The sequence below is a fragment of the Penicillium waksmanii genome (assembly GCF_028829765.1).
Source record: "Penicillium waksmanii strain IBT 27052 chromosome Unknown utg000005l:1.0-5232799.0:1.0-5237142.0, whole genome shotgun sequence".
Taxonomy (NCBI): Eukaryota; Fungi; Ascomycota; class Eurotiomycetes; order Eurotiales; family Aspergillaceae; genus Penicillium; species Penicillium waksmanii.
This window is the reverse complement of record NW_026643252.1, coordinates 909,500-931,208: the sequence shown is the minus strand read 5'-3', so window position 1 is coordinate 931,208 and position 21,709 is coordinate 909,500. Positions and strand designations below refer to the sequence as shown.

The window sequence follows — 21,709 nt, the reverse complement described above, 5'->3', positions numbered from 1 at the left end:
TAGCCTAGGTCTAGAATAGCAACTTTCGCGAAACCCTCATATAAAGTCGACCTTCCTAATCCGTCGCAGCTTGGTAGCTTGTCAACAATGGCATTGTACTCGGATACGGCACAAACCATTTGTCATTGTGTTCAACCAAGAGTAAGCAGGGTCTTCAAGACTGCCATTTCCGGTACAAGGTCGTACTCGCGCATGTTCCGTCGGCTGGCCCATTAGAGTTGGGATCTAAGTGTCCGAGTTCCAGTCCAGAGACAGAGAAACGAGATCCCCACTGTCCGAGAGCGCGGGTAGTGGGAAGCCATTGACGTCGACGACAATACCGATAGCCTAGGGAATAATTTTATAAACAAACAAGTTAAAAAAAAAAGTCCCAAAAATATGATTTCATTTTCATTTCATTTTTATTTCAATACATATTCTTCTGGTCATAATTTATAGCAAATGACAGGCAGGGTAATCCACGCGAGTGGAGCTCTGCACGCGGTTCCCTCCGTTGGGAAGATATTAGGGCCTCCCACCGAACCGTGCATTCCCACCGACAAGGAATTGGGAAATTGGATTTTCATTTCCCGTCCCGAGCCTTAACGGCGGCCTAGATGGGTCGATTTTGGCGAAGTGGCTTACTGTGTGTCAATACAGGACACAGGGGATTAGATTAGGGTAGAGATGGATATATGAGCGAGTACTACGGAGTAGTGACTACGGATATCGAAGTACTCGTGCCTAATACTCGTAGGTAGGTATAAATATCAATGTCCACTGGCAATCGATCGATTGTACTCCGTACAGTACCCATGGATCCAATCCATCCTCATACCCACGATAGTAGAATACCGTAATAACCCCGATCTCACTGGGGCGAGACGGGAAACGGAAAAGTTTGAACTCCGCTAGACGGAGCCCTCGGGTAGAGGAGCCGCGCGGTAACGAATTGGAAGACAGACTTGGTGGACCCCTGACACGAACGGGGATGCTCGTGCTCGCAGCTGTCATCCCTTTTGAGCTAGCAGTTATCTTCGCAACTTCCAATCTAGAAGTCCACGGAACAACTCACCACCGGGACAAAAGTACCAGGTACTCGGTGGACACCGGGTATAGGATTCGCCAGCACAGGCCAGGAACAGAAATCTCCGAAATGACCGTTCGACCACCTGAAACGACCCGACAGGCTGGCCGGTCCGTGCTTCACGCATTAGCCCGGAGTATACCGAATGCTGGGAGTACGGAGTGCACGGGTAGGAGTACCGAGAGGAGACCACTGGCAGCCCTGGAGGTAGGGCGGGAGTTTGGGGTAGAGAGGGGTAATAGGGGTCTAGTGAGTATAATAGAGAGAGGATATAGAACGAATAGATAAATAAGAAACCTAAAAACAGACAAGAGTTCCGAATAGTACTTCCGAATAATCTTGCCTGAGGGAAAAGCAAAGAGCATGAATCATATTGAGATGGGATGAGGTCTAGCATGGAGGAATATTAATATTAAATTATAATCATATTGAGCGATCCCCGCCCCTTGCATCCCCGATGCTAGTGCTGACTGGGGAATACCGCCGTGGAAGATCGGGGGAGGCAGGAGGGCAGGAGCATGTGAATTCCACGAGTCAGAGATGCAGTTAGCAGGTAAGGTGACAGCGACAGTGACAGTGACAGTGACAGTTATAGCTATAGCTTCTAGCTACTATGACAATAGAGTATAGCTACAAGTGAACAGAGTGGACAGTATGATACCCTAGGACCTAGGTACTCTACTTACTAGCCGCCACTAGTCAGTAGTTAGGGTACCAGAGTATGTGGTACCATGACGATCCTTTCTGTAGCTATTGCCTTGACTCCTCTCATCTCGACTCAAATCCGGTACGATCTATACCCAAGATATCCCTCTGAGTACGGCGACAGATCCTGCGTTCCATAGTTCTGGCTAATACTAGTTTAGTTCTAGTTCTAGCTCTGGTTCTAGCTCTGGCTCTGGCTCTGGTTCTGGCTGACTCTGGCTCTGGTCCTGGCCCTCTGGTCGTTCCTTCCTCCAATCCTCAGCAGATCGAGAGTTCTTTCCAACCTTCTTTTCCCCCACCTCCCGCTACCTGTTTTCCTTTCAGGGGATGCTCTTTCTCTTCTTCTCTTCTGCTCCCTACCTCTCTCTCTCTCTCTCCCTCTATCTTTACTCTCCCCTCCTCTCCTCTACCTCTACCTCTCCCCCTCTTACACGCCTCTACAACCTCGATCAAATTATTAATTCTCTCCACCCCACTTGAACGCCGACCTAGATTCCAAACAGCCCGACCGCCCCGCCCATGACTGCTAGGGGATAAAAAAAATCGCCAAACCACTAAACCAATTCCAAACAAAAATAAACACCAAAAATACAAAGACAGATATATACCAACAAATCTTTGGGTGGGAAAGGTTTTTGTCGACTTTGATGGGCGCAACTGCATCCCCTCTTCAACCTATCACCGTTTCTCCACTTGGCCTCCCGGGACCAACCCTGCGCAATGGGCCTCTTCAAGCGCAACTCGAAGGCCTCTGTCCAAAGTGACAGGGACGAGCAGGAATCCTTTGTTTCCGTCAACTCGGCCCGCACCTCCAACACTTCCCTCAGATCCCCCGGTTACAAAGGCAGTGGCCTACCCGCCTCAATCCCCGAGATGCCCATCGCTAAACCCCCGGACCCTGCCCTGGACCCCGCCGCCTATCTGCGCAGCATTCACGCCGTACGTGATCGTGCCACCATTGTCCTGGAAAAGGCAAAGAACAACCAGCTCAATCATTTCGACGTCGACATCTCCAAGTTCCAAGCGACCGCTTCTTACATCGTCTCCATCATCAAGGTAAACAAACATACTAAACACCCCCCTTAACCACCCCATGTGATCACTTCAGATCAGGCACAGGCTAACTCCAGACAGCGCGACTATGCTCCAGAATATGAAAACATCCCTCCACATGGCCGGTGGCAGCATTTTGATGTCGGGGGCCGCCCTCGTATTAACCAGCTGCTTCAGTCTTGGCCTAGCCGGGTTGACGCCCAAGAGCGGACTCGTCGATTGATTGACCTTTTTGTGGTCTCCGTGCTGCTCGACGCGGGCGCAGGTACCAAGTGGTCTTACAAGTCCAAGGAGTCCGGCAAGGTCTACTCTCGGAGTGAAGGGTTGGCTGTGGCCAGTCTGGAGATGTTCAAATCTGGTCTCTTTAGCAGTGACCCGACCGAACCGTGCCAGGTTGATGGCGCCGGATTAAAGAAGGTTACCATCGAAAAGCTGGCAAAGGGAATGCAACACTCGGATCAGAACCCGCTGGCTGGAATTGAAGGTCGTGCAGGTCTCTTGGTGCGTCTGTCAGATGCGCTGAACAACCAGGATTTCTTCGGCGTAGATGCTCGACCTGGAAACATGCTCGGTAAGTGCTCACATATCAATGGGACAAGGAAAGCGATTTGGTCGGTCAATTAACAGTCGCCCATTAAATAGACTACCTGCTCGGTCACCCCTCGACTCTCGCTTCTTCCGTCCCTATTGTCCCAATCACCACTCTATGGACAGTCCTCATGGACGGACTATCCTCCATTTGGCCCGAATCCCGCACCCAGATTGATGGTGTATCGATTGGTGATGCCTGGGAATGCTCCGACCTACCGAGATCCCCACCTGCACAGACGTGGGAAAGCATCATCCCGTTCCACAAGTTGACCCAATGGCTCTGCTACTCCATCATGGTCCCCATGTCTAAATTGATGCACATTTACTTCGCTGGCAGCGAGCTCTTGACCGGGCTGCCGGAGTACCGCAATGGCGGCTTGCTCATTGACATGGGACTGTTGAGTTTAAAGGAAGCAGATATGGAGCGCGGCATTCAGGCTTTTAAGGAAAATGCCCAGATCAAAGGTCAACCGAATATGGAAGTCGTGCCCCTGTTCTCGACCGATGACGATGTAATTGTGGAATGGCGGGCTGCAACGGTGGGCTTCTTGGACGACCTGCTTGAAGAAGTAAATCAACAGCTCGGACTTATTGGGTCAGAGGAGCAGCTCACACTGGCTCAGATGCTCGAGGCTGGTTCTTGGAAGGTTTGTCAAACATCTTCTCCTTTTTTTGATATACATTTTTCTAAACAGATTATCTCCCAGGGTGGTCGTGAAATCGCCGAAGTCTCGAGGCCAAACACAAAAGAGCCTCCTATTATGATCCGCTCTGACGGCACCGTCTTCTAATGCCCTACTATGCATGAGTTTAATGGATGATTGGATACCTAACCGGCGCCAATCGCACCTGTTTTCTTCTTTCGATTGGTGCTGGTCCTTATGAATTGTTGACGACCTTGAACTTCTCACTTCTCATCATTGGCCTCTTCGTTTTTTTCTCTCTTCTTCTTCTTCTTCTCCTTCTTCTTCTTCTTTGTTATGCTCTAATTCTCGGTTCACTTCTTCCGACTGAGGCCTTTTGCATGGTGTGCTACGCTGCACACGTCTGCGTTTCTTTCCGGATACCACTTTCTACCATATTGGTGACACAGCCAGATTTTCACCTTAGTCTGTTTTCTCCCCTTTTTTCAATTCTCATGTGACCTTTTTTTCATGGCTATATTTACCAAGAATCAATATCCCAATGCATCGCACCAGATGTCGTAACACTCGTTGCCTCGGTTAAGGGCGCGCTCGCCGGTTGGCGGGCTCAACCATGGATGTCCATACTTTCACATCACTATTCATTCAAGAAGTCCCATAGATGGGTTAGGCTTAGTTTCAAATTTCAATTATTCCAAAGCACCAGAAAATATATATTGCCTAGGTATATGTATACAAGCTCCCTACTTCAACCTCCAAAAACTACCGGTCACATGACCCTCATAGGTAGTCGGGGCAAGGTTGATCCGTCCCAGAACTCACTCCGCACTCCGCGCCGAAGGCTGGAGCTACCCTCCTCTCCTCTCCCCGCTCTTGGTGTCTTCAATTCCTCAAAGGAATCTCCGTGCTGCAAGCTCATTTCTCCAGATCGACATATAGGCCCTCCTGCATTCCGTGTAGACCGGCGAGCTCCTTAAACCGCTTCCCAGAACTACCCGAGTGGCCCCCGCTTCTTGCGGGGCATCCGAGCTCAGCAGCAACCGTTGGAGGATCGACACCATGGACGCCCGCAAGAAGAAGAGAAAGGTCTTGTTGATGGGCAAGAGCGGCTCAGGAAAGTCGTCTATGCGCTCTATCATCTTCAGCAACTATGTCGCTAAGGATGTCCGACGTCTCGGTGCCACCATTGATGTGGAGCATAGCCATGTGAAGTTCATGGGGAACCTCACCCTCAATCTTTGGGATTGCGGAGGGTAAGTTTTCCGTCCGAACTACTGGTTTTAGCTTGAAGAATATGAAAAATAACCAGTTGTCTCTCGCAACCACAGACAAGATGCATTTATGGAAACCTATCTCGCCTCTCAGCGCGGCAACATCTTCTCCGACGTCGCCGTCCTTATCTATGTCTTCGACATTGAATCCCGCGAAGTCGATCGGGACATGGATACTTACAATGCAATCATTGATGCACTACGTGAGTTCAGTCCGAACGCCTACGTCTTCTGCCTGGTACACAAGATGGATCTCATCCAAGGCGAGCACCGCCAACGGATCTACGAAGAACGCTCAGCCCTGATCCGCTCTCGCTCGGAGGGCTTCCGCGTCGATACCTTCGGCAGTAGCATCTGGGATCAATCTTTATACAAGGCATGGGCAGGCATCGTGCACAAGCTCATTCCAAACCTAACCGTGATCGAGCGGTTCCTCTCGGCATTCGCAAAGAAGATCGACGCCGAGGAAGTTATTCTCTTCGAGCGGTCCACCTTCCTTACAGTGACCTCCGTGTCATCAGAGATAGGCGACTTGAACCCGATCTTCGACCGCCACGAACGTCTATCTAACATCATGAAGGCGTTCAAGCACTGCGCCGCCCGCAATACCAGCACCACACCCGCTTCGGCCGGTTTCGTCGTCATGCACACCAAAACCCCACAATTCAATATCTTCCTTGGCAGATTCACAGACAACACATATATTTTCCTTGTGGTGCCTCCCGGTGAAGCAGCGTACAACTGCGCTGTTTTAAATACCATGCTTGCCCGCGAGGGCTTCTCCAAGGCTGCCGCCTCCGGACGAACAGATGGATTCCCGTTGCCGCCGCCCGAAACCCCGGACGACCATGCGACCAATGGGTCTGCATAACCCGATTTCCTCTCCGCCAATCTCCCTTCCCATGACATATGACGGAATAGGAGAAAGGTTCTACGTTTGTGATGTCTCGTTTTTAGCGTTTTATCGTGTATAGCCGGCATTCTGCAGGGGGTTGGTCTAACTAAACCGTTCTGGCAAGAAAAGTTCCACGGGCGCTGTGCAGGGCGTTGCGGTATGAATTTAAGATTTGTGCATTCTTTTCTCCATTTCAATTTTGCTTTTGCTACTCTTGTTCTTTGTTTGTCTTTGGTTCCTGTGCTTGGTGAGAATCGAGATACCCTTATGGCATTTTCTTAGTCTCGGTCTTTTGTTTGTTCGTAGTAGATATCAATCCATTGACTACAATATCAATTGAGGGTCATTAGTTGTGTAACATTTCCTGCTGTAGATCGGATGGTCAACGGATACACTGTCTCTCTATTCAAGACCAGTGAAATCATCAGGGTTGGATCATTGAAGACTACAGACCAAATTAGAACAACGTTAGCGATGTGTTCTTTAGAAAACCTTGGAATCCTTCTTCATTAGTGACTGGTACCACAAGTCTATGGTAGTATCGACTTCATAGGCTACACACGGACCTGCCGGAACTATTCATATCATCCATGAGAGCCCTAAAACTGCCACCGCCAACAACCTCGCTATAGTACCAAAAAGAAATCGACATAGATTTGCTGGAGATGGTCATGGCCATGGCTTTTTCTATATTAGAAGATCACCTTATCAGACCTATATATTAATCCCAAGATAAACCCCCAAAAGAATTTGAACTCTCAAAAAAATGAAATATTGATCCGTCCTACTCCCCACATTCGCATGTGCACAGCCGGAACTCCGTGGATTACAACTTGAAGTGGGTGGAGGTGAGCCAGACTTAGTATGTGCTGTCTCCGTAGAATTGCAGAGTTTCCCAGGGCAGAACCCATGGTAGCAACTGAAAGAGCACAACCCTTCATAACTGTCATCGCCGTTTCTCGGGGTACCTTTATCTTTCGTTGCTTTTGGTTTGTCCTTCGCGCTTCCCATGGCCGTGCAGTAGCAGGTATCAATTGGGCAATAACCGTATTTGCAGGTAAATTGGCACAATTCTGTAAAGTTTGAACTGCCTAACCCCTCGATGCAGACTTGCTTGGAGAGAGGGAGCTCTGGTGACACGGCGGGTATTGTCTTCCTCGAAGTTTCGCTTCCAACCCACGCATTGTAATTGGCGAACCCGCTGGGACAGCTTGTAGTCAGGGCTCGCCCTTTCACGCGCACTACTTCTTTCTTATCGCGCGAGACGGTGATGGTGGGTTCTCCGAGATGTTTGGGATCGTAGGCGAAACTTCCATGGTAGATGCCTACCCCGTCATCGGGTTCGTCTTCCCAGTGCGCGTTCTTTTCGAAATTGTCTATGGTCACTTTGATCGAAGCGTTGGAAGCAAGTAAGGCCGAGAAAAATATCTTGTCTTCCAGGTAGATATCGGTATCTGCTTCTTGTTCTTCGTTTTCGTTTGCTCGCTCTTTGATCACAGAGCCTGTTGTGTTGCCTCCCGAGCAAGCATCTCTAGGTTGAACACGATACCACACGACCAGACTCTCCTCTGTGATCGATGCCGTCCCATTTTTGTACAGGTCAATCACGAATGGAAGATGCAGTCTCCACCCATCATGTGGCATATTGCGCGCGTAATTATACGGTGCCTTGCCAGCAGTGAACACCCCATATCCCTTTTCATTGAGCGGGCCGATATAATGCGACTCTCCATAATCATTCCACGAAATAATCTCCACCCATTCCGGCTCGAGGTAAGTAACTTCTATCCAGCGATCATACCACAGATCGTCTCCATGGAACGCCCAGTTCTTATCATAGTGAGGCATGTTCGTATAAAACCATGGCGAGACGGGCATCATATAGGGCTTTTTGGCCTCTTTCAAATGATGCAGATAAGATGCATCGCCGAAAGTATCCATCCGGCCATCTGACGGCCAAGCCTCCCACGAAAATAATCCATCCGCAACACCGTCCTCGAGTTCCAGGGCCGCCTTCGCCCCGACAGACGACCAGTCCGGGGCGAAGAAGCAGTGCGTTTGGTTTTTGATTTCGATCCAGTCCTTCGCGTTCTCGGAGCCTTCAAAGGTCGACGTTAAGGGCTGGTCTTTGTAATGGTAGTATGCCCTGCTGGAAGAGAAATTTTGTAGGAGGCCGGTTACTTGGGCCTGGGGCCAGGATCCATTACCGGCGTAATCGAATGAGAAGAAGAGGTGGAAGTCTAGACTTTCTGCTGCCTCGAAGGCATTCGTTACGGATCTTTCGTTGGACTCGACGCCGTAGGCCATGTTGAGTGCAAATGCATCGATGTGCGCATCTTAGGCGAGAGATATCTCGTGTTTCCAGTCGGATAGTTCATAGAGCCCTGTATTTGCTGTCTTTGAGATGCATGTATCTGTCAGCTGGATTTGTGTTTTATAGTGAATTGATGAAGAGAGAGATATTACCATAAAATGGGCAAAAGCTGCTTTCGCCGAGGCGCGGGATACTAGCCATAGTAGGTGGTATGAAATGACCCAAAGCCTTGACAGGTGAAATCCTGTCAGATCCATTCTAGAATCAGCATAGAGGATCTTCTATTTGCTCTAGAAACCTTTCTTGTATCACGCAGACGATCAGTTTCCAACAATAAAGTCAAATTATACGCAACTGTCGATGTAAATATAAAGTGAAAAGCCAATTTTATGCAAACGATGGTAGTAGGATAGTTTAGCAAAGCGATTATTATGGACGTAACAAATTAGAAAATCGGCTCAATATAGTCTGTCAGAAAGTCATCTGAGTTACGACAGAGACGCAGGATCTCTCCGGACAGATCCGAGTCAATAGAGCAACATGCAGGGATCCGGATGTGTGGAGGAGTCTCTTGCGCATCTCATTTGCCGCCGCGAACAGTCCGAGTTTATTTATACCTGTGTTCATTCATTATGCGTCCGTGCTTCTTTTGTTCCGATGGGAGCGGATCATTGCATCCAGTCCCTGTGTCTTTCCGGTGCTTGCGTTGAAGCAGTGTAGACTCGGATACTATGAAAGGGCGGAGATAACTAGGATGGAGACCGGGAGGGGAAATTCTATAGATTCTTTTGGTTGAACGAGACGGGTTCAAAATACCCTACTCAGGGACATGAGGGATCTTTGAAGTAAAATGAATTGCATGTTTGCCTAGATATCAGTTCGTGCCATTCTATGCCGTCTTGTTGTACTGACCGGCTCGAAATGCTGCATTACCTTGCCTTTTACTTCTGTGACAGTATACCGGTGGTTCTCTGTCCATTTTAAGATAACCGTATTTTCTGCTTTATGGCTAAAGTCCAAATACTTGCTGATGGCACAATAATGTACACTATAGATTGTATATATACCTTTGAAATAATGGGATTAGATGTAGATTCCTTCGCTCAGAATGGCCCCTATTCAATATGTTCTCTAGACCTTGCACGTAGATCTATATGATCCAATAACAGAAAATCAAACCCTGACCTCCAAGCGTTCTCCGTCCAAATGATAGAGGAGAACCCTACACATTATCGTTCTTGTGTAACGTATCACCTACCTAATCATATTCCCAAAATTAGCCGAGGGAAGATTGTCTGCGTTACCTACTGACCTTCATAAAGTGATACAAAAACTCAAAGTAGAAGGCCAGGGGTGAATTAATTGGGCAAATGATGTGCGGAGTCGGTCCTAATGATGACTAGAGGCGAGGCAGATGGCCAGCCCTGAAGCTTCTCCGTGAACTGTTCTCACTCTTCGGAAGGTCAATGATAAACCAACTGCTCGAGTTTTGATATGAACATCTCAACTCCAGTTCTTCATAGATCGTCTAGGGCTTTATCACCAGGAATAGAAGTTGCAACGTAACGACGTCGATGTATGGCTCGGCGGTAAAACGAGGGTCATAAATTGTAACTAGCCCCTGCCCCAACGCCGGCTTGAGATAGTCAATCAGGTTTCGATCTTGCGTTAGTTTCCATTGGGCTTTCTACACAAGGTGTAGCAGTGCGCGGTGGCAGATTACTTCTGATACACATGGAAACCCTCGATACTGCCAACTACTGCACTGGGACGTCCCTGGTTGAGTAGAAACAAAATATGGTCTCATTTCCAAAACCAGTGGGGTCTGGCGGAGGGGATGGAAATACAAGAACGGATTTTGGGGTTATCTTGGCGACTGGTGCCATTGCACTTGGAAGAAATTGAGATAATTATGATAATCCTATTGTATAACCCTATTTATCCACCCTATAGTGCAGACAATTCGTCAACTTGAATATAAAGCAAACCACATCATCTATTTTTAAGTCACATCCAATTCAAGTAGCAGATACAAAAGTGAACAGGACGGACAAGCACATCAGAATTGTATTATCTATCGGACCGGCCGTCCACAAAAGGGAGCACATAATGTCTGGAGGGAGGAGGAAAGGAAAGGCGGGGAAAATGTCGAACGAAGAAAGGCTGTACAAATCACTCAGGTATATCGAGGACTCCTTATTGCACGTCTGGCATTCGGACTGCGATGTCGCCTGACTGTGTGATATAGCGAACCCAGGGAAGGGAGGGGTATTGCAGCTAGTTCATTAGTTAGTATATGGTTGACTGACAAGCTGTAAATATGGCGAAAAGTAACATACCTTGGGTTCAGTGATCTTCAGGTATCGCACTTGGATACCACTGGTGGTGAAGTAGGGAATTTCGAACTTGACGTTGATGGGTCGCTTCGATTTGCCTGCACCAGCTCCACCCATGCTACCTCCAAATCCACCAGTCATACCACCACCGTGTTCATCATCGCCCTTCACGGACGGAAGACCCAGCTCCGCCCTCATGAGGAACTCCTTACCACCGCCAAATTGCTTGATCTTCCAGATGATCGCTGACTTTTCGGGGGCATAGTGCACAGTACCGATGTTGGTGCGGAACCTGGGGGAATCTGCGTCTTCAGGTACGGGAACAAGGATCTCGACGTTGTTGGCAGTGCTGCGGCGCTTGAACTGTGCTTTGGCCTGTCCCGCGGAAACAGATTAGCATGGCTGAAATTTGGCATTGATCGGGGAAAGAAACCTACCTTGAGCATATACTCAATTCGTGATCCGGAGTGCGATTCCACCAAACACTCGACCCAGATCAGCGGCTTTACTTGCGTGTTCAATCGGTAGCTCATAAGCTCGAATTCACCGTCTGGCGGAATGAAGCTGATCGTCCGGTCATTCTCGAATCGTGACAGTCGCACGCACTGGTGGAATTTGACATCCTCCATCTCGACGGCCTTGCCGCGTGTCGCACGACCTGTCGTCTCGAACATCGCTTTGTCGTTCAGTCCCAATCGCAGCTCGGGCATACCACTTAGATAACACTTCATCTTGACCGCGCCTAGAATCTCAGACCGCAAGACATTTCCGTTCGCCGACACCAGCAGGTTGAGAGACTCGACCACATCCAGGAAGACCTCGTTCTTGCGATAACGAATACCTTCGCTTCGCCAAGAGACGGCATTGGTGACGGCAATGGGTGGCCGCGCTTGCACCTCGAGTTTGTGTGATTCTTGGGTAATGTATCTGGAGAGCGGAATGGTCAGCACTGCGATCCTGGATCAACCGTCATGGAGTGATTGGATTGATCCCGACTTACTCTTGTAAGATCTTGCTTTCTGTGGTCTGGGGGTATCCGAAATCCATCATTTCGTCCAGCAATTCGTAGATGACAACAAAATTGTCGCGGATACTCTCCTCCTCCAGTACCTTGAAATATTCGGTGAACACCTCCACAAGCTTGTGGAGGAACAGGAGGATCTCGGTGGCATTTGTGTTTCTCTTTGTTAGAGCGAGGATGTAGAGGTTGCTATGGCGGATGTATAGATACTAAAGAGCCGAATTGCAGATACGTTAGTGGGGTCGTGCGCGCGCTTTATGGAGAATAGGAGGTCGGAGAAGCGTCGTGTGCGGGAAGGGGTTGTGCGGAGTGTGGAGGGGGCGAGGGGCGAGTAGATGGGGAACGCACATTAATTCCTTCATGTGAGAAGCAGGGAGGTACTGCGGAACTTTCTTCTTCGGCGTCGCTGAGGAGTTGAGGGAATTTCTCGACGGCAGACATGGGAATGTCACCGCGGTAATTGCGGGCCAAAAGGGTCTATCCAGTAGGTTAGCCATGCAGCCCACATTGGCCGGGATTGATCCCAAAATCAAAATAGGAGATCATGATCATTTCCCGGTATCCAGTAGAGCCGCGTACCTTGCCCTTCAGGTCAAGGAAGAAGAGAGCCGACGCCATGACGTGTCCGTGAAGGTGTGTCCGTGAAAGGTGTCAAATATGGCGGACGGTGGGATTGGAGGAGATGACGGTGAACAGTGAATTCGGAGCAGTGAAAAGGGGGTAACAGCGCTAGATTGGGGAGAAATGAATAAGACACCAACACCCTATAGCAGCATGTCGAGGCAATAATGGGGAGAGGTCTGGAGGGTTGAGGTACGGAGTACTCGTACGGCTAGGAGAAACAAGAGAGTCGCGAGTCGCCCGCAGTGGAGCATTTGGAGCAGTGAGCAGTACTAATTGGACCACCCTTTTTGATAACTGGACCAAAGTCCCAATCGGGTTAGTGTGGCTGCTACAAAGGCCAATTTTTTTCGCCGCGGATTCTTCTTCTTTTTCTTTCTTCTTCACGCCCTTTTTTAGACAGTACAAGTCAGTATTCTGCGGCCTCTAGCATTCTGCTAGTCTGGCCGTCAGATATTCAGTTACTTGACTTGCGATACCGAGGTAGCGGAGACTAGCATCGTTTATTCGATAGGATCCATAAGAGCTGGCCGCGCATTTTTTACTGTTGCGCGGGCGGTGTCAGAGGAGCCATACATGCCTTTCCATAAAATTGAAGTTGTTGAAATTGAATATGAATATGAATATTTTTGGTATTTTTGAAATTGAAATTGAAATTTGAAATTTAAATCAGAATTTGCATTTGGTATTTGGCTTAAATATAAAATCACCAGTGAGAAATCAATAATACATCCTCTCTTTCTAATAGTACATGTACAAGTGTAGTAATTGTGATTGTGCCCATCCCAAGGACCCTTGTCCGGCGGGTAAAAGAGCCCCAAAATTAAATCAGAACGCCATGGAAATGCTGCAGAAGGGCTTTTCCAGCTGATCAGTCTTCTCTTTATGACGAGACTGTCTTGAACCCCAGAGGCTCGAGTATCCGCTCTTGAGCCACCTTGTTCGCAATGTGACCTCCCTTCTCCAGCGCAATGGCGCCAATAATCGAGTACAGGGTCTGTGCCAGAACCAATTCGATCCCGGACTCAATCAGGTTCTCAGGCTGTAAGCAGAAGTGGTTAGTTCAAGTTCCAACGGGTGTAGAATTGAGTCGAAGGTGTTCCGGGGGGGCTATCATACCATCCGGGGGTTCCAGCGGATAATCTTCTCGGTCCCATAACTTCTTGCCAGCTCGGCCAGCTTCGTCCGGTCGGTCAGGGCGTTTTTAGTGCGAGAGGAAAGGTTCTGTAGCCCTTCCAGAGCCTGGTGGGAGAAGGGTTCGCGACCATGCGGGTCAGATGAGGAGGCTTTCGTGACGGGGCTTTGGACCAGGGCGAGAGATGCCTGAACTTGCACCACTTGTTTTCCTACGCGTCCGTGTAAGCTAGAGACCGCAAGCCAAGCCATTTCTCTGTGATTGAACCCATTACGTACCTAGGAAGGCCAATCGGTCGTTGAATCCCCGACGTCCTTGATCGAAACTCTTGTGTGTGACGGCCAACCACTTCACCTCATCGGAGAGAACTTTGTCGCCATCCTGTCCCAACATGCGGGCATAGAACCCATCCAGGAGAACCGGATCGGAGTTCACATGGAACTTGATCGACTTCGAGTGGTTGTGAAGACTGAAAGGCGCCTTGGTGCGCGGCGGAGTGTACGACCATCGGGGCTCCTTTGACTCGGCAGTTGGAACCTCCGGGCTGGTGGCATAAGTGCGGCGGGGGGTGAGGGTTGCGAGGGGGCGAGATACAGACCGCGCAACACTGGCGGTCCTGACCGCTCGAATGGACAGATTCGAAGCCATGGCGTGGCAGGTTTGTTTGGTTATCTGTTTGACGGCGAGAGTCTGGATGGTCGCCTTCGATGCGGTTGGAAAGTTTTCGGCGGTGTGGATACTGCCGTCCCCCATTCCCATTGTTTACACATCGGATTACCTGCCAGTCCCTCAGAACATTTGCTTCAATCCCATGCAAAAACCCCTATACATTTTGATTGCTCTGTTTGCCACTCAGACTTCGGCTGGCAGTGCATATGTATGGGGCTCCCTCACACCGCTGCCATCTGCCATACCACTTCTCAATCTGCTTGATCACATCGAGCCGAAATAGCCAACTCATGTAGCTGTTGGGTACTGACAGCCTACCAGGATTCGCATCCCCGGAAGTCACTATTGGCTGCGGGGTTGTATACTCGACTTTCGATTCCGCCATGCCTCGATGCTTGTATGATCGAGCCAATATAATGACTCACATCATCCGATGCAGTTTGCAGGCAGCTCTGGCGGTCAAGTGGATGGTTTCTACTTACTTCATCGATTCAAATTGATCCATACCGCTGCTTGGAGGGCCCGGGCCCGGGCCTGGGCTCTGAGCATCTGAGCAACTGAGCACGGCGTTGACCCGCAATGTCTTCTCTACAGGCGTGCTGCTGCGGTGGTCTTGTGTGATTTTCTCGGAGGTATGGCACCACTCTTGGATCCGACGCTGTGCGCGCGCCAGGGTGGAATTTATGGTCCAATGCCCTCCCCTTCACAAGCATTGGGGCATGTGGCCTACTACCAACAGCTCTGAGGAGTCATGTGCCCGGCAACATCCTTCTCTGGATATCATTGCTACCTGAGCCTTGACCGGTTCTAGCCAGCAGCTCTGTACACTCCTAATTCCCATGTCAGTGGCCCGGTCAGGGCTGCTAGGTAACCTGTTGTAGTTCTATGACTGGATGCACAAGCAATACTCCAAGCAGATGGCGCACCCGGGCCTTAAGTGCGGCCCAACGACCCAGCACCCAGATGTCCAGCCGCCGCCGAGAAATGACACAAGATCCAAAGAGAGGAAAATTTTAGATGACTGGGGGGGGTGGGGGTGCAAGTCTAGGAGAATATTCGGTGGACTTCTACGGGACAGCACCCGGTACTTACAGGGATTATCTGCAGAGGAGAAGTCCCCCGGGCCTTCGGCCGAGCTGGAAGGTTGAACAAGATTTGCTCCCGCGAATGCACGGCCGATTTTACGACTGCTTGATGTCGCCAGCGGATATTGACTGCTAGAAGCTGGTCGAGGGGACGGTGGTTGGTTCCAAGGCCCTTGTTCCCGGTTGGACCGGCTGCAAAAACGGCCTGCGGTGCGAGGCTACACCTGGCAACCACCACCTCCCCCCCTGAGGGGAAAGCTCCATCTAGAAGCATCATTTAAGGAGGGGGGAAGGCGGAAGACTTGCAGTGTGGCACAACGGGAAGTGCAAGGTGATCCACGTGTGCTGATCTCCGGCTGGGTGTGCGTTTCCGGAATTCTATATGGATGTTTCGGTGCCTGGAGACGCAGGAAAGCTCGAGATATGCTGCAGGACTAACAGCTAACAGCCGAACGAAACAGCTCCCCTGCATCGGTTGTAATTCCTCTGGAAAAGAAACCGCTTAGAGGAGATAGTGGCAACAGAAGCATCCAGTGTTCCCTTGAGGTTCTCTCAAATTGCCACTCTAGACAACTAACAATCAGTAACTAAAAATATAATTTTTCTACTCCCAGGATACAGTACATACTAATACTTGCTACATTAGCATACCCAAGTAGATTTCTTTCCCTTCAGTTCCACCGATCAAGCTGATCAACGGTTAGTAGCCGCCACGGTCCACTGGGATTGTATCGGGGAAAAAGGCAATTCCCCAACGATTTGCCCACCATCACGAAGATGATCGCTGCAAGAAGCCGCAAACTCACAGCCCAGACCGCTGGTGTTACTCCACAGAAATCTTCTACTCTCGGCCAGGTCTGGGGAAAGCCATCTACGTCGCAAAAAGGCAGCCACCATCTGACGAGTAGAATCATTTTGCTCGTATAGCTCGTAGCCTCCGAACCTAGAAGACTGGAGAGGTTCACCCTCTTTACACCTGATGGAGCTTTGAGTTTTCATTGAGGAAGTTTAAGCTTGTATTCAACGGGTTGGGCCAGGCTCCTACAAAAGTGGTCAGAGATCGCGGGTGTGACGGCGCGCCGTCAACGGTTTATACATCAAGTTCTTTCCGTCGGGCCCTTGCAGGCTGGAATCCAGAACATTGTGGGATCTGAGCACCTGGATGGCTACCTCCATGCTGTTCTTGTCCAAATAGCCTAGTCTTTGCTTTGTTTCCCAGGGCTGGATTTCTCCTTGTCTGATTCCTTGATTGGGGTTGCCGACGGGATGGCGGTGTACCACGTACATGGGTGGTGGTTTCTCGATTGCTCGATTTTCAACTTTGTCGGGGTATTAAAGGGGGGGGGATCGACCTGCCGGAAGATTTTGCGAAGTATTTTTTTTTTCTTCATACTAGATCCTCTTTTCTAATTTGAAGTTGGCTTTTGACTTTGAAGTGTAACACTCGTCTATCCTCTGCCGGCATCCTCGCTTTTATACTACAGGATCGCCTCTCAACCAACTTTGGCACCTCAAATATAAGTACTTGTTCTAATCTTCCCTCTCATAAGAACGTGGGAAGTCGAGTCTCTATAACATACAAATATGCCCCCTACTCTCCTCATCTCTTCATCTTGTGCCCAAAACGCCTATATCATGACTGAAGGATTGCCCACAACCAACCACTCGGTGCAGGATCCACCTTCACCACGTCCGTTCCCTCCCAATCCACCTCCCAGTCCCGCCTAGATGGACATTATTGGGAATTTATTTTATACGGCGTTGAGGGAAGCAGGTTATAGGTAGGTCACTGGCACGCTTCAACGGCGATCTGTGGTGAGACGAGATCAGCTGACGAATATATAACTAGAACATAATGATCCAACCTCGAACCCACTGCCACCAGTACGGTTACCTAGGTATACTATTCCATCACGAGTGACAATCGACGCAACCTTTATCAATGAGGGATGCCACTTCTGTCGAGACCTGGAGAACTTGAAATTATCGAGAAATGTACCGTGACTGGGAACCAATTGGCATACGAGGCTGGGTAAAATGAGATGGATGGTTGTACTTCTTTTGATTTACAAGTTTTAATGGGGATACCCAGGTCATAGCAACCGAAGCATCTGGTCTATGAAGGAATACCAATAAATGCAATAGGTTCATAGCAAAGATAAATGAAATATTTATGAAAGGCAGTTGGTTTGTAAGGAACTTGGAATGTCGATGTAATGGATTCCCCTCCCAGTAAGAGTAATGATAACCCAAAGGTCAAGGTAAGTCAACCCACTCATCAAACATGTTCGCCCCAAATCAGACCATAAAAAATACATAGAAAGAAAATCTACGCCTTTTGAGTTCGCGCAGCGCAACCGGACTTTGACGTTCGTATAATTTGCTTGACCAAAAAAAGAGGGAAAGAAAACATAATCAATCCCTTTAATAACACAAGGAAACTCGGGAGGTATGTGGAAATCAAATAAAGGCAAGGGCGAGAGCGGTTGAGACGCTCAGACCGATAACAGTCCAGCCGGACTTGATGATGGCGTTGTTGGTGAGGCCACGGCCCAGATCCCAGGTCAGATGGCGGAGACCGTTCATGCAGTGGTAGGTGAAAGGCAGGGCCAGGGTAGCCTTGAGGGCAACCTTGGCGGCAACAGGGAGAGCACCCATGGCAGCGACCATAGAGGCAGACTCCAGGTGCCAGCCGAGGGTGGGCGAGAGCAGGTATGCGGTGGCCCAGAGATAGAGGGGTCCGGACATAGCGACGCCAGTGATACGGTGCAGGGAGGAGCCGATCCAGCCGATCTGGGGCTTGTAGATGGACAGATGGGGGGAGATGGGGCGGTTGAGACGCTGCTTGGCGAGAAGCGAGGTTGGGTCCTCCTTGTTAGGGGAGGTGGTAACGGGTCTAGAGGTAATGTTAGTTTTTATGGTTGATTGAGGATGACGTCGGCTGTCGACTGCGGAGAGTGACAATTCCAGGAGAGAATATTGAGATGTTCAACAGGTTCTTCTGTCGCAGGGAGTGACTGACCTCGACTGGACAGTCTTTCCGAGGGCCATGGCGGCCGGGGAGGCGCGCATCATGGACCACTGCATGGAAAGCGGCTGCTGGACGGCGACTGTGAATCGAGGGGGAACATTGTTAGCGCGATTGGTCCTGAGAAGCGAGTTAAAAAGAGGAGTCATGACATACGGCGTCGCAGCGACTGCTGGGCAACCTTTTGAGAGAACATGGTGTGTGATGGAGGTTCAAGGTTGCTTCTCGCTGGGGAAGAAGAGAAACCTCGGGTAGCCTGGCACTTCCCGAGCGTTCGCGATGCCGGCCGGAATCATGACCAGGCACGTGACTATCGGGCTAATTCAATTTGCCTCGCTTCTAATTGGTTAAAGGTCACGTGTAAATCATCGCCCGGCAAAGCATTTTGGAATTTACACGTGACTTTAAATGTTTGCATCCCCCAATGCAAACACCCTGCAGTTCTTCCGCAGGTGGACCCATGCGGAGAACAAATCAGGAGAGAAGGCCAGGTATCAACACTAGCTAATCCCTCCGCATGGACTTCTCGGACGTCGGCGTGCGACACACCATTCTCAACAGTGTCCAGCTTCATCACTTCATCGATATCTCCCCTTCGGCCGCTGCCATCGCTAAGGAAGCTCGGCTCTGCGTAATCGCTGTCGTGGTTGGGTGGATCACCACTCGCGTCGTCTCGAGCCTTTGTGAACTTCCCCGGAAACCCTGCGATTGTGACTCGACTCGCTCGAAGAGGAACTCGGAGAGATAATTGGAATTGAATTGGATAACTTGAAACCCTATAAGTCTGTTTATATTGCTCTGACAGAGCTTGCTTTGGACTTGTCAGTTCACTACTATTCCGCGCTTTGATCGCCCCGCCATAATGAAGACATTCGCTTCTTTTGCTCTATTTGCTGCTGGTGCTACGGCCCAGGTCATCCAAAGTGCTAGCTTTGGATATGACAAGACGTGCGCAATTCGTCCCATTGCATGATTGGATCAGTCAACCGCTAACCTTCTTTGCTAGGATCTCTCCCACGCGAGACTCCATCCCAGGATGGAACATTGGTGGAGAGGGCAGTGATCCTCAGATTGTGAGTGAATCATTTGTGCAACTGTCATATCCCCGCGCTAATTCGCTAATTCAAAACAGCTGTCCAACAAACTCATCCTGACTCCTCCTTACCCTGGAAACGTCCGCGGATCGGCCTGGGCACAGAACCCGTACGTTGAAATACCTCGATTCTCATTGAAGGGCATAATCTGAACAAGCAAAATAGTATTACACAATCGGAATGGAGCGCCGAGTTCCAATTCCGCGGCAGTGGCCAGGAACGGTCAGGAGGCAACCTCCAACTGTGGTACACAAAGGACGGACAAACCCGAGTTGGCACCTCGAGTATCTATACCGTGGGGCAATTTGATGGGTTTGCACTGGTCATTGATACCCATGGCGGCAGGGTAAGATTGATATGCTAGCTTTAAAACAGGCACTGGGCTAAATAATCTCTAGGGTGGAAGTATTCGCGGATTCTTGAACGATGGAACGACAGACTACAAGAGCCACCGAAGTGTCGATAGCCTCGCCTTCGGACACTGCGACTACGCTTACCGAAACCTCGGTCGCCCATCGGTCGTGAAACTGAAGCACACAAACTCGATTTTCGAGGTTACCGTGGACGACAAGGTCTGCTTCGCCACAGACAAGGTATGTTTCTAACTTTGACGAATGAAGTCGCCTCATGCTCAAATACAATAGGTTGCTCTTCCCGCTGGAAACACCTTCGGTATCACAGCTGCCACACCCGAGAATCCCGATTCCTTTGAAGTCTTCAAGTTCGTTTTGGAGTCTGCTGCCGGTCAGGGCCAGGTCATCCCCCCCCAAGGTGGGCACCCCCCAACAGCAAGCCGCCAGGAAGCAGGAACAGCAGCAAAACACAATTCCCAACCCATCTACTGGCAACACTGTCCTGGATCACGGGATTGCCGCCCAATTCGTCGACCTCGGCGGTCGTCTCCAGCTTACCAACAAAGCGACCACCAACATCCTCCAAGATATGAAAAGCCAAGCATCCAAGAACGAGGCCCGGCAAGCAGAACTTTTGCAAAAGCTTGCCTCCAAGGACCAAGTTGCAGCCCTGGACGCACGACTTCAGCGCATCGAGCAGCTTCTTCAGACCATCCAGCGTGATCTTGAAGGCAAGGACTACAGCGGTCGCTTTAACCAGCTTCATGACACTCTCCGAACCTCTCATCTCAGCCTCAGCGAGACTCTGCAGGGAAGCCTGCTGAGCGGTATGTTGATACTACCCGTGCGAATTGACCGAAATATTTTACTGACATCTCGTAATAGCCATCACCGCGTCCACTCCTCGCATGGGGTTTTTCATCTTCATGGTCATCGCCTTCCAAGTTGTTCTCGCTATTATCTACGTCGTGTATAAGCGTCGTCGCGCGAACATGCCCAAGAAGTTCCTTTAGATATTGGGACAGCGTGGATAACCCCACCTACCTTTTTTTTCGGTGGGCTCTGTCCAACCTTCGTCGGATAGTTCTTAGTCCCGACCAAGTTGCCTTGCACATCCATCTTCATGCCCGGAAGAGGGTGATTTTGTTCTTGCGTGTCTTTTATTAGCTTCATGTATGTTCAAGGCGCTTCGTTATGTATGTTGTTTCGGATCATTTATGTAGAGTAACGAATTTACAAGTGTGACCTCTGTTTCAATTACCATCCAGTACCTATATCAGTAGTGTAGATAGCCAGGTGAAAATTTGTATAGTGAACACAAGTGATTTTGGACTCCTGCCTGCCAGAAACAGAGTCGATTGCGGTCATGGAGCGCCGTAAATTACCACCGAGAGTTGAGACCTTGGACGAAAAGAAGTAGTAGTTTCGCGAATAAATGTTTGAAAGTCAATTATTGATTCCCCTGGGCCCATGCTAATAATACATGTGGATTCTTCGAACAATGCGCCATATCCATGCTCGTCATTTTCTCAACTCGAAACGTTGGAAAGAAAGAAACATAAAAAAAGAAGAAAATTGACTAAATGCAAACAAGCCGATGTTCGAAATGATGAATGGAAACGGTTCATACCAACAACCCGGAGAGAAAACAGGAGAAAGGAGGAAAGCAAAATGGTAAGGAATACTAAATGCAAAACTCATCACCGGTCAAGCGCGGCGATGGACGGAACCTCAACAAATGCTCTCGCAGAAAACGCCCTTATCCGTAGCCACGTGCAAATATATTCTTTGAAAAATGCGCCAGTTCCGAATGTGTGTGCTGAATGGG

At 49.5% G+C, this 21,709-nt stretch overlaps 8 protein-coding genes across 8 annotated transcripts; 3 read left to right on the top strand and 5 right to left on the bottom strand.

Moving 5' to 3' along the window:
• Positions 1–2,491: 2,491 nt before the first annotated feature.
• Positions 2,492–4,206, top strand: N7481_005257 (URC4/urg3 family protein; the record flags this gene model as incomplete). Its single annotated transcript, XM_057264476.1, has 4 exons — positions 2,492–2,827; positions 2,906–3,395; positions 3,467–4,062; positions 4,111–4,206. The coding sequence occupies 4 exons, from the start codon at positions 2,492–2,494 to the stop codon at positions 4,204–4,206; spliced, it is 1,518 nt and encodes a 505-aa protein (XP_057122196.1).
• Positions 4,207–5,118: 912 nt separating this feature from the next.
• Positions 5,119–6,201, top strand: N7481_005256 (Rag GTPase GTR1; the record flags this gene model as incomplete). The annotated part of the gene is made up of 2 exons (XM_057264475.1): positions 5,119–5,312; positions 5,388–6,201. The coding sequence occupies 2 exons, from the start codon at positions 5,119–5,121 to the stop codon at positions 6,199–6,201; spliced, it is 1,008 nt and encodes a 335-aa protein (XP_057122195.1).
• An 883-nt stretch (positions 6,202–7,084) lies between these two features.
• Positions 7,085–8,532, bottom strand: N7481_005255 (glycoside hydrolase family 71 protein; the record flags this gene model as incomplete). Its single annotated transcript, XM_057264474.1, has 2 exons — positions 7,085–7,160; positions 7,322–8,532. 2 exons carry the CDS (start codon positions 8,530–8,532, stop codon positions 7,085–7,087), a joined length of 1,287 nt encoding a protein of 428 aa, XP_057122194.1.
• A 2,203-nt stretch (positions 8,533–10,735) lies between these two features.
• Positions 10,736–12,514, bottom strand: N7481_005254 (AP-1 complex subunit mu; the record flags this gene model as incomplete). The annotated part of the gene is made up of 6 exons (XM_057264473.1): positions 10,736–10,816; positions 10,879–11,250; positions 11,313–11,832; positions 11,876–12,105; positions 12,245–12,373; positions 12,476–12,514. 6 exons carry the CDS (start codon positions 12,512–12,514, stop codon positions 10,736–10,738), a joined length of 1,371 nt encoding a protein of 456 aa, XP_057122193.1.
• Positions 12,515–13,400: 886 nt separating this feature from the next.
• On the bottom strand, positions 13,401–14,411 carry N7481_005253 (mitochondrial 54S ribosomal protein mL57; the record flags this gene model as incomplete). Its single annotated transcript, XM_057264472.1, has 3 exons — positions 13,401–13,559; positions 13,637–13,863; positions 13,931–14,411. The coding sequence occupies 3 exons, from the start codon at positions 14,409–14,411 to the stop codon at positions 13,401–13,403; spliced, it is 867 nt and encodes a 288-aa protein (XP_057122192.1).
• A 2,048-nt stretch (positions 14,412–16,459) lies between these two features.
• N7481_005252 (uncharacterized protein) lies at positions 16,460–16,693 on the bottom strand (the record flags this gene model as incomplete). The annotated part of the gene is made up of 1 exon (XM_057264471.1): positions 16,460–16,693. The coding sequence occupies one exon, from the start codon at positions 16,691–16,693 to the stop codon at positions 16,460–16,462; it is 234 nt and encodes a 77-aa protein (XP_057122191.1).
• A 1,173-nt stretch (positions 16,694–17,866) lies between these two features.
• Positions 17,867–18,630, bottom strand: N7481_005251 (uncharacterized protein; the record flags this gene model as incomplete). The annotated part of the gene is made up of 3 exons (XM_057264470.1): positions 17,867–18,302; positions 18,429–18,516; positions 18,591–18,630. 3 exons carry the CDS (start codon positions 18,628–18,630, stop codon positions 17,867–17,869), a joined length of 564 nt encoding a protein of 187 aa, XP_057122190.1.
• A 321-nt stretch (positions 18,631–18,951) lies between these two features.
• N7481_005250 (uncharacterized protein) lies at positions 18,952–20,894 on the top strand (the record flags this gene model as incomplete). Its single annotated transcript, XM_057264469.1, has 9 exons — positions 18,952–19,104; positions 19,261–19,382; positions 19,441–19,507; positions 19,567–19,637; positions 19,694–19,874; positions 19,927–20,121; positions 20,173–20,272; positions 20,322–20,708; positions 20,767–20,894. 9 exons carry the CDS (start codon positions 18,952–18,954, stop codon positions 20,892–20,894), a joined length of 1,404 nt encoding a protein of 467 aa, XP_057122189.1.
• Between the last annotated feature and the right edge of the window lie 815 nt (positions 20,895–21,709).